Source organism: Pristiophorus japonicus, chromosome 17 (assembly GCF_044704955.1).
Source record: "Pristiophorus japonicus isolate sPriJap1 chromosome 17, sPriJap1.hap1, whole genome shotgun sequence".
Taxonomy (NCBI): Eukaryota; Metazoa; Chordata; class Chondrichthyes; family Pristiophoridae; genus Pristiophorus; species Pristiophorus japonicus.
The window spans coordinates 78,938,462-78,953,658 of record NC_091993.1 but is presented as its reverse complement, the minus strand read 5'-3'; the positions used below and the strand labels follow the sequence as shown (position 1 = coordinate 78,953,658).

Below are 15,197 nucleotides of genomic sequence, written 5' to 3'. Positions count from 1 at the left end.
GAAAAATATAAAATTCTGACGGGACTGGACAGGTTAGATGCAGGAAGAATGTTCCTGATGTTGGGGAAGTCCAGAACCAGGGGACACAGTCTAAGGATAAGGGGTAAACCATTTCGGACTGAAATGAGGAGAAACTTCTTCACTCAGAGAGTTGTTAACTTGTGGAATTCCCTACCGCAGAGAGTTGTTGATGCCAGTTCATTGGATATATTCAAGAGGAAGTTAGATATGACCCTTACGGCTAAAGGGATCAAGGGGTATGGAGAAAAAGCAGGAAAGGGGTACTGAGGTGAATGATCAGCCATGATCTTATTGAATGTGGTGCAGGCTCGAAGGGCCGAATAGCCTACTCCTGCACCTATTTTCTATGTTTCTGTTTCTAACATTGAAACACCCGTGAACTTTTTGACGTGGAAGTAAGTCATCATCGATTCGAGGGACTGCCTATGAGGATGATGATGACCCCGGTGACGGTCACTCGGTGTCTGGGTGACCCCAATGACGGTCACTGAATGCCCTCGGTAACTCATTCAGTGTCTGGGTGCCCCCAGTAACTCACCCAGTAATAATTAGTATTAACTCACATAATATTATTATTATTAGCAACTATTAAAAATGCCTTTAACGTAGTAAAACGTCCTAAGGCGCTTGTTACAGACCAACAGATAAATTTGACACCAAGCCACAGAAGAAATTAAGGCAGATGACTAAAAGCTTGTTTAATGAGCTAGGTTTTAACGAGCGTCTTAAAAGAGGAAAGAGAGATAGAGAGGTGGGGAGGTTTAGGGAGGGAGTTCCAGAGCTTAGGGCCCAGGCAGCTGAAGGCACGTCCACCGATGGTTGAGCAGTTATCATGAGGGATGTTCAAGAGGCCAGAATTTGAGGAGCGCAGACATCTTGCGGGGTTGTGAGGCTGTAAAAGATGAGAGATATAGGGAGGGGAAAGGCCATGGTGTGATTTGTAAATAAGGCTGAGAATTTTGAAATCGAGGTGTTGCTTAACTGGGAGCCAATGTAGGTCAGAAAGCACAGGTGTGATGGGTGATTGTGACTTGGTGCGGGTTAGTACATGGGCCTTTGAATTTTGGATGACTTCAAGTTTACGTAGTGTGGAATGTGGAAGGCTGGCCAGGAGTGAGTTGGAGTAGTCAAGTCTAGAGGTAACAAAGGCATGAATGAGGGTTTCAGCAGCAGAAGAGCTGAGGCAGAGGCAGAGGCAGGCAATGTTATGGAGGTGGAAAAAGGCGGTTTTAGTTATGCTGCGCATATGTGGCTGGAAACTCATTTCAGGTTCAAATATGACACCTAGGTTGCAAACAGTCTTGTTCATCCTCAGATTGATGCTAGGGAGAGGGATAGAGTCAGTGGTTAGGGAGTGCAGTTTGTGGCAGGCACCAAAGATAATGGTCTGCCCAATATTTAATTGGAGAAAATTTCTGCTCAACCAGTACTGGATGTCAGACAAGCAATCTGACAATTTAGATACCATGGAGGGGTCGAGAGAAGTGGTGGAGGGGTAGAGCTGGGTGTCGTCAGCGTACATGTAGAAAGTGACACCGTGTTTTCAGAAGATATCGCCAAGGGGCAGCATATAGATGAGAAATAAGAGGGGACCAAGTACAGATCCTTGGGGGACACCGGAGGTAACGATGCAGGAGTGAGAAGAGAAGCCATTGCTGGAGATTTTCTGGCTACGATTACATAGATAAGAATGGAACCAGGCGAGTGCAGTCCCACCCAGCTGGACATTGGTGGAGAGGCGTTGGAGATGGATGGAGTGGTCAACTATGTTAAAGGCTGCAGACAGAAGGATGAAGAGAGATAGTTTACCTTTGTCATAGTCACAAAGGATATCATTTGTGACTTTAATGAGAGCAGTTTCGGTACTGTGGCAGGGGCGAAAGCAGGATTGAAGGGATTCAAACATTGAATTCAATGCCACTGGTAATTCACTCAATGCCTGGGTTCCCCCGGTAACTCACTCAGTTCCCCCAGTAACTCTCGCAATGCCTGGGTGCCCCCGGTAATTCTCGCAATGCCTGGGTGCCCCCAGTACCAGTCAGTCGGTGCCCCCGGTCATTCTCTCAATGCTTCGGTGCCCCCGGCACCGGTCACTCGGTAACCCACTCAATGCCCCGCTGGCACTGATGCTCAAAGGCTACTCACCGTCACAGGAACTACAACTCCCGGCGGGCAGCGCGGCTGAAGCTCCCCGCTCTTTAAACTCTGAGATGGAGGGGAATAAAGCTCAATCCCCGCCACAACACCGCGCTCAAGCTCCAGCTCCGCCCAAGACCGCTCGCTCGCGCAGCCAGTTTAAATCACCAGTAACGGCTCCTCTGCCAGACCCGCGCTTGCCCAATCCGCCCTGCTTTTACTCTTTGATTGCAAAATAACGATCTTTCATATCTGTTAAACTGGCGTGTTTTTAAGCACAGCTCAATAGTTTTAAAAAAATTCGAAAATTAAAAAGTTTAATTTGAATCAGGCGCCTTGCTCGGGCTCCATGCGCGGGACCTCGCTGAAGGAGGAAGAGGCAGCGAGTGCGCATGCTCTGTCTTTTCGTGCTGTCGGCTCATTATAAGCAGTTAAGGTATGGAGTCCGCCAATTTGGAAATCCTCAAATATCTCTAACATCCCAATGGCTTCAACCTTCAGCAGCTCAATAATAGTTCATATACGTCATCTGCATTTATTCACGCAATCATTTCTAAAAACTTCATACATGTTTCTTGGATAACTTACATATTGCTTACCGGCAATGGTGATGTAGAGAGAGAGGGTAGGCCTCAGGCTGCATCAATTCTATGAGTAAAAGTTACTGTACCATCTTTCCGCAAAACGTACTGTGGTTGCAAAGTTCTTTTAGTTTATTTTGTGCTGTTACCATTAATGTTGAGAGTTAATTGACCTTTTCTTGGCATCACCAACATGAAGTAGTCCTCCTGTGCAGTAGTTTTGAGACGAGTTGCTGTAACAGTGGATGTTGAGCATTTACTACAATGTATATTATGAACGTTGAGAAATAAAAACACACCCAAAAAACCCGCGATTCGAGTAATCTCCAAAAGATCATAACTTGGCTGCAGTCGCTGCATTCCCAAGTTTACCCTTTAGTATCCCTGTCATTCTATATATTTCAAATTGCAAGACGGATCATATTTCATCTGTAAATGTAACTAATAAACCTAAAGACAGCATAATCCATTGTGAGTAGTTTGCTTTGCCCATTATTTTAGCTTCAGTGTGAATTTGTTTTAAAGACAATATACAGCTCTCAGCAGTATAATAAGTTTTAGAACGTACTTACAAAATGCTTATTATAAAAGGTATGAAACGTTGTCGTGAATGTCTACATCTGGTTAGGTTAAATATTGGGAGAGATCAGCTAATAATTACGTTGCAAACAAATTAGGGTTTGTGGAATTCCAATATTGAGGAACCTAGTTCTGTTTTTAATTCAGATGTTGATGCCGAAGAAGAACCGTATTGCTATCTATGAGCTCCTCTTCAAGGAGGGTGTAATGGTGGCCAAGAAGGACGTGCATATGCCAAAACATCCAGAGCTGGCAGACAAGAACGTCCCTAACCTGCACGTAATGAAGGCTATGCAGGTATCGTATTTCTAACAAAAGCTTAGGCAAGTTTACCCATGCATGCTATTTCCAATGATTGCATGGTGTGCTGCATTGTTCCATTCTTTTTACAAAAATAATCAAAAGATGGCACGTACATAGCTCACAAATCGGGTATTTGGGCTTTCCAAAGATATACTAACTGTTGAAATGCTTTGGGGGGGTGTTCTGGACTCGTGGGTGGAATGTTCCATTGGTCCAGAGTTCTCAGATCTGTGTTTTTAAGCTCAAGGCCAGCAAAAAATATTTGAGAAATGCAGAGTAGTGGGATTGTAGCCTGAGATTCATACAAAAGACAATATGGCAGTCTACTTCATCGTTTGTAGCCGTGGCAGCAATAGAAAAAGGAAGGACACTTTAAAAAGAGGAGGCAGAATCTACCTGCAGTAGCCTTGGGTAACCATAGAAATATCTATTCATTACAGCATTCTACCATTTCTGTCATTCAATATTGATACAGTCCTCGGGGCGCATTTGCCTAAATTCAGAAAGACAGTGTCAGCTACCAAAAGAAAATGGTGCAATCATCGCAGAGATTTTTTTAAAATTAGGATGTAGCATAGAAGTAATAAGTTTAAAATCTTACAGTTGATAATAGCTTGTCTGGTGGATTATCTCATGGATCACCTAGGGTCTAGGGAAGCCAGAAATTTGAGCACAAAAATCTGGGCTGACACTCTAGTGCAGTACTGAGGCAGTGCTGCACTGTCGGAGGTGCCATCTTTCAGGTGAGATGTTAAAACTGAGACCCAGTCTATGCTACAATATATGAACCAGTAACATGAGAGTTGGAGTGGTAACAAGAGAAAACCATACTTTGGACATTTGAACAAAAGGATAGATTTCTGCTTTTGCCCAAAAGCTGCATGTTGGTCCCTTTTTAGTTTGCTTTATTGGAGCTAGTAATTCAGAATCCTGGAATGTGTGTTACGCATGACGGAATTGTATTTTGTAAGACGAGTTGTGTACCAGAGACACTTAAAGTTGGAAAAACCTGACATTAACTTGTTCTTTCTTGATGTGCAGTCTTTGAAATCTCGTGGTTATGTAAAGGAGCAGTTTGCATGGCGACATTTCTACTGGTACTTGACTAATGAGGGCATCCAGTACCTGCGTGACTACCTTCACCTTCCTCCAGAAATTGTTCCTGCCACTCTACGTCGCCAGACCCGTCCTGAGACAGCCAGGCCAAGGCCTAAAGGTAAAACTTCACTGGTATTTAATCCAGCAATTGTCAAAAGTATACAAGCTTGACCAGAGCTCCAATTCTATATGTTTAAACACAGCACTTTATAATCCATTTTGATTTTGCACTTAAGAAGGTTGTTCGTTCAAGCCCCACTCCAGGGACTTGAGCACAAAAATCTAAGCTGACACTCCAGTGCAGTACTGAGGGAGTGCTGCACTGTCGGAGGTGCCGTCTTTCAGGTGAGACGTTAAACCAAGGCCCAGTCTGCCCTCTTAGGTGGAAGTAAAAGATCCCATGGTGCTATTTCGAAGAAGAGCAGGGGAGTTAATCCTGGTGTCCTGGCCAATATTTATCCTTAAAATTTAACATCGCTAATCAACGATTGTCTGGTCATTATCACATTGCTGTTAGTGGGAGGTTGCTGTGTTTCCTACATTACATTCTTTTACTGCTATTTCATTAGTTTGTGTGCGTAATGTTAACGCAGTACCATTGGGAAATGCGCTCTGGAATAATGGCCATAGATTTCTCGTTTGGGTGTTTCTTCCAGATACAGTGGGGGGGAAATTGAGATTGGAGGCTTCCTTTGGAGGGACGTCTCCGACCTGAAAAAAATTTAAGTTAATTAAATGTTTTAGAAAAAATAATATTTTTGGAAATTTTTTGTGCGTGTTTTAATACGGTTTAAAATAAACTTACATTAATGGACAGGGTTTTTAACATAAAAATGATTAAATTTAATTTTTATATGCTTTAAAACTCTTACGCTGGTAAAAGTAAGCTATGCGCCTGTTTTTACCAGGTGTAAAAGTTTGAAGGACATTTGTTGGGCAAATATGCCCAATCTCTGCTGCGCGAATGTCCTTCTCCCGGGGATGCGGAGGATCTGTCGAGAGAAATCTTGACATTGGAAGAGCTGGTTTTCGATGCATGTGCATCGCGCTCCTAAAACTGGCTTTTGCAGGACCTCGCTGGGTCCGTGCGCACTTCGTACGGACCCAGCGAGGCCAGAATTTTCAGCGCGGTGTCTGTGAAGTCTTCTATTAGTCTTTTTAAACTTTAGGTCAAATGGGGCCTGGTGAGCACATTCTCCTTGGCTCACTCACTGTAAGCAAAAATGAATTTGGGACACAGAAAAGGAAGATCATATGGATAGCTAGGAATCAGATTTACTACCCTGGAAGGCCCAGGCAGAAAGGATCCTTATTGAGAAGCTGTTAATGTTCATTTTGATTATAGCAACGTTGTGTCTGCAGCAATTGTTAATGACCATTCTCAGTTATATTATGCCACACTTTCCAGCTGAAGTGGCAATGGTACCTGTGTATTCCTATACATCCAGCTCAAAACCGGTTTCTCCCTGTTAATGTTGTGTATTGATCCAAACCAAAATAAAGTTGTGCTGTCATCACAAATAATAACGGCGATGGTTGTGACTTGCACTTATATTTTAATCAGTCCAGAATAAGAGGGCATAACGTTAAAATTAGAGCTAGGCTATTCCGGGGTAATGTCAGGACGCACTTTTATTTTTTACACAAAGGGCAGTTGGAACTCGCTCCCCCAAAACGTTGTTCAGGCTAGATCAATTGAAAATTTCAAAACTGAGATTGATAGATTTTTGATAGACAAGGGTATTAAGGGTTACAGGATGAAGGTCCTCGAGTCTCGTCACCGGGAGCATGCAGAAAACAAGCGCAGACAGCGGAACGCGCGTGCAGCAAGCCAGACTCCCCACCCACCCTTTCCTCCAATGATAGTCTGTCCCACCTGCGACAGAGACTAATTCCCGTATTGGACTGTTCAGTCACCTGAGAACTCACTTTTGGAGTGGAAGCAAGTCTTCCTCGATTTCGAGGGACTGCCTATGATGATGGGTAGATGGAGTTAAGCTACGGTCAGCCATGAATGATGGAACAAGCTCAAGGGGCTGAATGGTCTGGTCTCGAGTGCCCCAGTATTCTGAGTAAATGTGAAGCTTTTTGGACTTGTGCTTATGATGCTATGTAACTCAACTGCTAGCGGTCTTTGGAGTAGCTCTCCTTTCTGGTGGTACATGCCCAGTGTCTGAACAGTACAGTTCCTAAGAGCAGAGCAATGATTGTGAACTTGCAATGAGCTTTGGAGGAAAGCGTTATAGTCAGGCTGTGTATGAATGGTAGTACAGCATGTTGGTGCTCAAAGGTTCTGTGGAATTCGATCCCTGTGTTGCCTGAGAGATCCAATCTCCAGCTGCTTTCCACAAGCAGTAAAACAGTTACTCAAGCACCTCATGCACTTTAACGCAGCCAGCTCGGAGAGGATTGATGAAGGCCAGTTAACAGATCTGCAGCCTATTCAGGTCATAGATTGTATACAGTACAGGAAGGAAGGAATCAAATAACTTGAGCTTGGCTGTGATCAGTCGTATTTAGATTTTGTATTCCCCAGATATGAAAATTCTTTTGAATCTAGTGAAACTATGTCATTGGCAGTACATGGTGCTTCACTTACTTTGCCAGTGTTTCATACTTGTGATGTGATGTGATGTGATGTGCCCTAGTGTGGTGGTGATACCAGCATTTGCGTCTGTCTGCTTCATAGGCCAGACTGTCAAACAAATCTTTATTGGATTTGCCTATAAGTTTGCTACACTTAAAGGTCATTCACAGTACATGAAGTTCTTTGAGACATTTGTGGCAAGGCACTATATTAAATGTTTAAATGCAGTATAAATTTGTTTCCTTGTGTGCTATAATTTTAGAACCCACTTTACGGCAAGATTCTGATCTAAATTGGGGTTGTCCAAACTTTGTCATCTAGCGCCACTTCGTTGTGTACCATCGAACCTTGCGGGCTACTAATGAACATTGATGCAAAATACCCAATTTTAGCAATGTTACAGACATTAAAAATAAATTAAAATTACTTGCTTAAAAAAAAATCTAAGCATTCTCACCCTAAGCTAAGTAACTTCATATTCGTTACTATTTGAATTTCCCCATTCTTCCATGAGTCACCTGGGTTTTCTTGGGACTGATAAGCAAGGCTTGCAATCTGGGATTTTTGGGACCGATAAACAGGGCTTGTGGTATGAAGATCTCCAAACCCCTGGTCTAAATCTTCTATTGTGTCATTGGCCTAATTGTACAATCAGCCCTAGTTTTGTTCAGGTGGTGCTTTGTGTTGCAATGCTGTGTACCCGTTGCCTCAGTATTAATTGGCTCCCTGAAGTTCAACAAACTGTTCAGCTCTAATTTTAATGTCAGCCTTGGCTCAGTGGTAGCACTCGCCCCTGTGTCAGAAGGTCATGGGTTTAGGTCCCACTCCATAGATTTGAGCGCATAATCCAGGCTGACACTTAGTGAGGTCCTTTGGATGAAACATTAACCCCGTCCGCATCTCACATCTTGGGTAGCTGTGCTATTCAAAGAGCTGGGGGATTTTCCTGGTGTCCTGATCAATATTTATCCCTCAACCAACCAACACCATTAAAATAGATTATCTTGTCAATAATCTCATTGATGTTTTTGTGCCGTGCTAGGTGCAGACTGGCTGGTGTGTTTGCATACATTACAACAGTGACTATACTTCAAAAATACTTTTTTGCTTGTGAAGCACTATGGGATTTCCTGATGAAAAGTGTTATATAAATGCAAGTTCATTCTTTCTTTCTAATCGTTTGTCTTTAAATCAAATTTGTGTTGTAGTTTCAGCCAGCAGAAACACTGACTTTTAAAATCTAGGCCCTGGTCTATAATAGTAACATTCTGAACCTTTTTGCAGGTCTGGGTGAGGACCGTCCAGCTCGTCTTCGTGGTGAAGCTGACAGAGACACTTATAGGCGGACTGCTCCCCGTAAGTCTTTCACAGTTTATTGATCATTAGCAATCATCATAGTATTAAGTGGTTGATGTCTAACTTAAGTATGGCTGCATCTGGTTTTAGTGTGTGTTTTTAAATCCAGGCATATGTTTCTAAATTGTTAGATATAGTTCCGCCAAAGAACTCAGTAGCATAAATTGAGAGTTTCTCTCCTCCAGAACTCCAAAAACTGTTTCCCCTTTGACTATAAATCAGTATAGGAATAACTCATTTGTACATTTTAAGAACAACAGCTAGTGACAACAAAAATTGGCTGCTCTTTTTAAATTGTTTAAATTTAGTGTTGACTGATCAATTTGACGAATCATGAACTCTGCCCAGCTAATGTCTTCTCTTTGCCATGCCTTTTTAAAGAATGCTGGAATTCTTACTCCTTTTTCTCGCTCTCTTGCTGAATGAACAATTCAAACCTGAACTTGAGTGAGGTACCTTAGGTGCTCCCTTTAATCTTTCATTGACTTTAGTGTGACTTTGTAAATTTTTTGGCATGGAAGCCAAGGACCAGAATGTGTAAATGCTCGCTGTTAGTATGAGCAGACATTGAAAGTCTGCATCGTCGTCTCTGGGCTTTATCTGTGAATCCTGCTCACTTTAAATGAAGCGCCCTGTGCAACAAATGCATGGATTATACCTTTTCGTGATTTTTCTGACCTTGCTTCAGGAAGTGAGAACTTGTGTTACGGTACATGTCCATAGGCAGTGGACCAATTATAGTGCTCCTGTTGCACCAGCTGAGATCCACTAACCGCGTAGAAAGGACACTGCAGCAGGGACCTTCAGATGTGGGTTGTTTGGCTACACTTTGTCTTCAGTGACTGAGCCACTGGCCAGCTCTCATTTCCATTTTCGAAGGTGGCTAAAAAGTTGCCTTAATGATGGTATTTGAGTGTAACCGTTTCCCCCCCCTATCTTGAGATCAGCTAACTCTGCACTGCTGGGGTGGAACCTTTTGGTTCTATGTGGCTAAGTAACACTGGATGGTGCCTTTACTCATCGAGACAAAGGGAAATATCTGTATGTGAGCTTTATACAACAATTGTGTAACTGCACTGTTAGAGCCCAGCCAGACTCCGTCCAGTGTTGACATGTGTGCAGTTGAATTAGGGAGTCCAGGATCACAATTGGGAACGCTGCCAGATAGTTGAGCATTAAATTTGATTAATAGTGGTGCAAATGTGGGTGTGTTGGGAAAACTAGTTTATAATAAAAACACTTTGTGGTTGTAAAGTTAGGATATAGGTTTGTAACTTCAACCGTGCCATACAACTATAACTGATTAGTTATGAACAAATGCGTCCCTTAGTGAAGCACATGTGGAGTACCACTCTTGTCATCAGGGCCAGTAGTTTGCATGGAGCTTTCTGGGCAGACTGGTGTCAGTAATGGCTTCCAGCTAATCTGGAAACGAAGTGGGTGGAGCCCGGATTGGTTCCTTCAGTTGTAATATACAAATTTTGTTTGAACTTGTGTCCCCTTGTATTCGCATTTTAATTTAAAATAGTTTTCCAGATTAATGTTTTACATTCATATAAATACATTTTATAACTCTATAAGATCAATTCTCAGATGTCTCCTTTCGTCAAACTGAGCCCCCTGACATTAAGGTCAGCATTATGGGTCTCCACTGCCTTCAGAACTTGAACATCTCCTTTGTTTCTTGGCAACTAGAAATATCAGTACTCAAGGTGTGATCTGACCAGAGTACTGTACAGTTTGATCGCAACATCCTCCAACTTTTACTGGTCTGGCTATGTGCTGTTGGCTTTGTTTATTGATGCTTTACGTTGGTTGAACATGTTGAGTGTAAAACTCCTGGGTCTCTTCAACTTAACTGTTTCAACACTGTTCATAGAGCAATTGTCTAGCTCAATTTTCTTTCCTATGCACATTACTTTACACTTATCCATGCTAAATTTTGTTTAACATTCTCCCCGCTAAAGCGTTTTATTTAACTTGTTCTGTAATTTCTGAGCTACTGTCTTTGATTCTGGCATTTTGAAAATGTGTATGAAGGACAGTTGTGAGGCGTGTTGGTTAGTTACCTTAATGTTTGGGGTGGGTGATGTTTATGTCTGTGTTGGCATGATGCTATCTTTGGTATGCAGTGAAATTTCCTGCTGTTCTTGACATGGATGTTGAGGTTGGGTTTGTTGTAATTATTCAACTTTTGTGGGCATGGCGCTAGAGCTCATTGGATTGCTCCGAATTTCTGTTTGCTTCCTTTTGCCTATGTGAAATTCTCATGATAGAATAATGAGAACAGGAGGCCATTCAGCCTATCGAGTCTGTACCAGCTCTTTCGAAGAACAATCCAGTTAGTTCTATTCCCCGCTCTCCCCCTATCTCTGCAGTTTTTTTCTCCAAGTGTTTATCCAGTTGGTCCAATGCCTGAGGATATCGTCAACAGCTCCCTTCCCTGGGGTTCTAATCCCCTGCCTGTTAAAACTGCTGTCATCACCCGTTCAAAAAACAGCCTTGATCCCTCCATCCTCTTGTACATCTAATATACCCTACATCTAATTTCTTTCCTGGCGAGGATCTTGAATGTCGTCATCACCCAGTTGCACTCTCACCCCTCCTGTCATTCCCTGTTCACATCCTTATAGTTTGGTTTCCAGTCTTCACCGAGCACCAAGACCACCTTGGTCAGAGTCACTAATGAGATTGTTTGTGACCATGAAGCCAGTGTACTATCCCTTCTGATTCTCCTTGACATCTCTCTGATGTTCACTGGAGAAATACCACCAACGATGTCTCCGCAAGATCCTGCAAATCCCCTGGGAGGATAGACGCACTACTAACATCTGTTCTCGATCAGGCCAACATCCCCAGTATCGAAGTACTGACCACACTCGACTGGCTCCGTTGGGCGGGCCACATTGTCTGCATGCCCGACACAAGACTACCAAAGCAAGGGCTCTACTGGGAACTCCTACACGGTAAGCGAGCCCCAGGTGGGCAGAGGAAACGTTTCAAGGATACCCTCAAAAAGCTTGATAACATCCCCACCGGCACCTGGGAGTCCCTGGCCAGAGACCGCCCTAAGTGCAGGAAAAGCATCCAGGAGGGCGCTGAGCACCTCGAGTCTTGTCGCCGAGAACAAGCTCAGGCAGCAGAAGGAGACTCCCTACCCACCTTTGCTTTCAATGACTGTCTGTCCCACCTGTGACAGAGACTGTAATTCCCGTATTGGACTGTTCAGTCATCTGAGAACTCACTTTTAGGGTGGAAGCAAGTCTTCCTCAATTTCGAGGGACTGCCTATGATGATGATGATGTTGTTCAGCAGAGTTGACAAGTTCATTGTGCTCAACGGAGTCTTCTGCACCGTGCATCTCCGTCGATTAAACTTCTGTTTTCATTCCTACCTGTCTTGATGCAGTCAGCGCATCTCCTGTAATGGCTTCTCCATCCACCTCTGCACAGTCAATGCTATGCTGTTGTGCTATTGAATTTGAGATTAGGGCTTTGAAGATGGTTGTGACTGTATTCTGCATATCATGTGTGGCTACGTGGGTTATTTGCAGATTATGTGGCGATGAGTGACTCAACCTTTGCCTGCTGTAGGTGTGCTTCTCTATATGAAGATTGAAGTTTCTGGAGCTCGCCATTGTAGTCATGCCTATTTATTACTTACTGTGCAGTGGGTCTGTTCTGTAATGTCATTCTATTTGGGTTATGTATCCTGCTTCCATTTGGGGATTGTTACGCTATAGATAGCTGCTTGGGGCTCATGACTGTTGTCCAGCATTGACACTGCTGCCTCATAGTGGAGGGAGTTCAAGGCATCCTAGATTGATGATCCCCATCATCATAGGCGGTCCCTCGAACAAGGATGACTTGCTTCCGCAAGAGTTCACAGATGTTTCAATGAAGGGCCCGATGTTTCAGTCCTGAACTCCAGTTGAGGGGTGGAAGATGCCTGTGCATGAATTTTTTTAATGTGTGGTGACCGTTGCACATCAGCCACCACACGGGCTCGACAGAGCTAGGCCTTTATCCAGAGGCAAGGATTAACCAGGACGACTGGAAACCTGCTCTGCTGCACGGACCTATTGCGCACACATATTGCAGTGTGGGCTGGCCCGTGCTGTCCCTGGATCCAGAAGGGTGCTGTAGTCAGATTCTTAAAACTTCAGGGTTGATCTATAAAATTGTTGGTGAGAATGGATCTGGTGCAGGCTTCAGGTGCACGACATGGGCCCAAGTTTCGGGTGGAGTTGCTCCTAGTTTTTTAGAGCAACTCGTTTAGTTTGGAGTATGTTAGAAATTGCAATTCTCGGATATTAGTTTGCTCCAGTTCTAGTAATTTAGGTTGGCTTTAGGTAAGGTATTTTTTTTCAAAAGGGTTGTGTCCAGCCACTCAGGCCTGTTTCGGCAGTGAAAACTTACTACAAACTAACTTAGGATGGAGTAAGTGTCCACTTTTGTAAGTTCTGAAAAACCTTACCTCGAGTTAAGTTTAGTGCAGGCACAGCCAGAGATGGCAGGTGGGAAGCATTAAACACAAAGGACACATCAACATCACAACGGGGGGGTAGTTACAGAATTTTCCATAAACACCTTCACAACAACATTAAAGAAGCAAAGTACATTTAAAGCACGAAGCACTAAACAAAGCAGTACATTTAAAGCACCAAGCACTAAACGAAGCACAAAAAGTAATAAACAATTAATTATTAAAAATATAAAAGGAACCCTGCACCTAAAGCACCAAGACCAAAGTAATAAGCAATCAATCAATAAAAAATAGAAGTCCTGCCATTATGTGAAGGGAAGGTGTCCCTCTTTCTCTCTCTGTATCTGACAGTGAGGAGGGGGGGCGGAGGCTGGGAGGAGGCACCCCTGCTCGCTCCGGCCCTACGATCATTTTGATCCACCCACGCTCCTCCATCCCTTCCCGGTACCCACACCATTCAAACACAGACTGGGGGAAAAACGCCCTGCTGAGCCATTGCGCAGGCTCCAACGCACCTGCGCAACGCTGCCAGCACTGATGAGAAGGCTGATCCCTAGCCCCGCCCTCCTGCAGGCTGCGATTGGCTTGCTCCGCCCCAGGGAGATTACGCTGCGCCACGCCACGCTCCAGGAGGATCGGAGAATTGCTCAAGAAGATTCCGGCGCACCTTCGAGCCCAGGCAGGTCACGTAAGTCTCGGAGCTGCACCGTTTTTGCCAGAACCGGAAACTTGGGCCTATTGTAACTCCACTGAAGTCACTGGTCCTTTCTGCAAGTTCTCTGCCCTTTCCCCAATTTGGTTGAACAGCTGTGTTTTATCCGTGCTGAACCGGGTGCTTGTTTGCTGCACCGTCAGCACCTCTGTTTCCTCTTCGTTGATCAGCTGCTTGCTTTGATACTGAGTGTGCCAGTAGGATTTTAACGGTTGAGGTCTGTCGGGTTTTGGCAGGCCGAGGCAGTCAAGTGTGTGAAGCTGCATGAGACCTGCCATTCAGAATCCCTGGACATGCTGGCAGCAACAGTGAGTTACCAGAGGGGCATCCCATGGTTGCTGGAGACCGAGGGCCTGTCCTCGGTCAGGCCACAGCTTGGTGGAAATGCAGAGCTTTTGGATGGTGAGTCACCAGGATCCCATGAAGTCCGAAGGTTGTTCGAGACCAAAGTGCATTTGGGTCCCTTTTTTAATTTAAGGTAACTGAATCCAATCTTTTTGTACTTGCTTGGGTCAGCATGGTGAGGTTAGATTGCCTTGTTTCATCTGTCTCTGAGTGAGATTTATTTCAGAAATGGATATCTGGTCTTGAGCTGCTGCTTCAAATTGTGAGCGAGGCCATCACTACAAGTGAGTGCCCCGGGGCCGGTGTTGATTCAGAAGTAATAAGTGCTATTGATTTGGGAATTGGGTTTAAAATTATACCGATTTAATAAAATCCATGGAATTTTTGATATATCCCAGCAGGAACAAAGTAATAAATTACTTTTACTCTTGCTGTTTTTATAGTTGGTTCAGACAAGAAGGCCGAAGCTGGTGCCGGTGCCGCTACAGAATTCCAGTTTGTAAGTATTGGTTTTCCGGCTGGGAAAATACATTTGAAAGTTATTGATCCAGTGGCCCAAAGAAAATAAGACCATGTCTTACAGGCCCAGAGCAGCAAATAGTCTGAGTGCAATGTAAAATAACCTGTCCATTGTAGTTGTATATAGACTACACCCTGGTAATCGTGCTTTAATAGTCCACAACCATTGGATTGTTCTAGAAATGTACTAAAACATTATTGATTTGCTTACATTGTGTATTCTCCCTAAATTGAATAGATATGAGGTTAGTAAACGGTAACATAATTTTGTTGTATGGTTTTATAACGGAAGATTTTTGAGTGAATTGAGTTAGTATTTTCTTAAACTGTATTGATGATGTGTTGCGGAGGTTTGCAAATTGCTAACTGTTGCATTGTTTGTCTTACAGAGAGGCGGATTTGGCCGTGGTCGTGGACAACCTCAATAAATGTGTACAATTTGTTGTGTAAAATAAAGCCAATTGAAATACATTAA

At 43.7% G+C, this 15,197-nt stretch overlaps 2 protein-coding genes across 5 annotated transcripts in view; one reads left to right on the top strand and one right to left on the bottom strand.

The window, feature by feature from the left end:
* The window catches only part of pacsin1b (protein kinase C and casein kinase substrate in neurons 1b), a 406,522-nt gene extending 404,237 nt beyond the window's left edge, over positions 1-2,285 (bottom strand). For 2 of the 4 annotated variants that reach the window (XM_070858874.1, XM_070858875.1), the window contains exon 1: positions 1,831-1,959. The gene's annotated coding sequence lies outside the window, so the exon portion shown is untranslated. The other 2 variants (XM_070858872.1, XM_070858877.1) reach the window with 2 other exon arrangements.
* A 203-nt stretch (positions 2,286-2,488) lies between these two features.
* Positions 2,489-15,197, top strand: rps10 (ribosomal protein S10). The gene is made up of 6 exons (XM_070858878.1): positions 2,489-2,593; positions 3,465-3,614; positions 4,662-4,836; positions 8,590-8,661; positions 14,647-14,702; positions 15,112-15,197. Exons 2-6 carry the CDS (start codon positions 3,465-3,467, stop codon positions 15,148-15,150), a joined length of 492 nt encoding a protein of 163 aa, XP_070714979.1. The 5' UTR covers positions 2,489-2,593; the 3' UTR covers positions 15,151-15,197.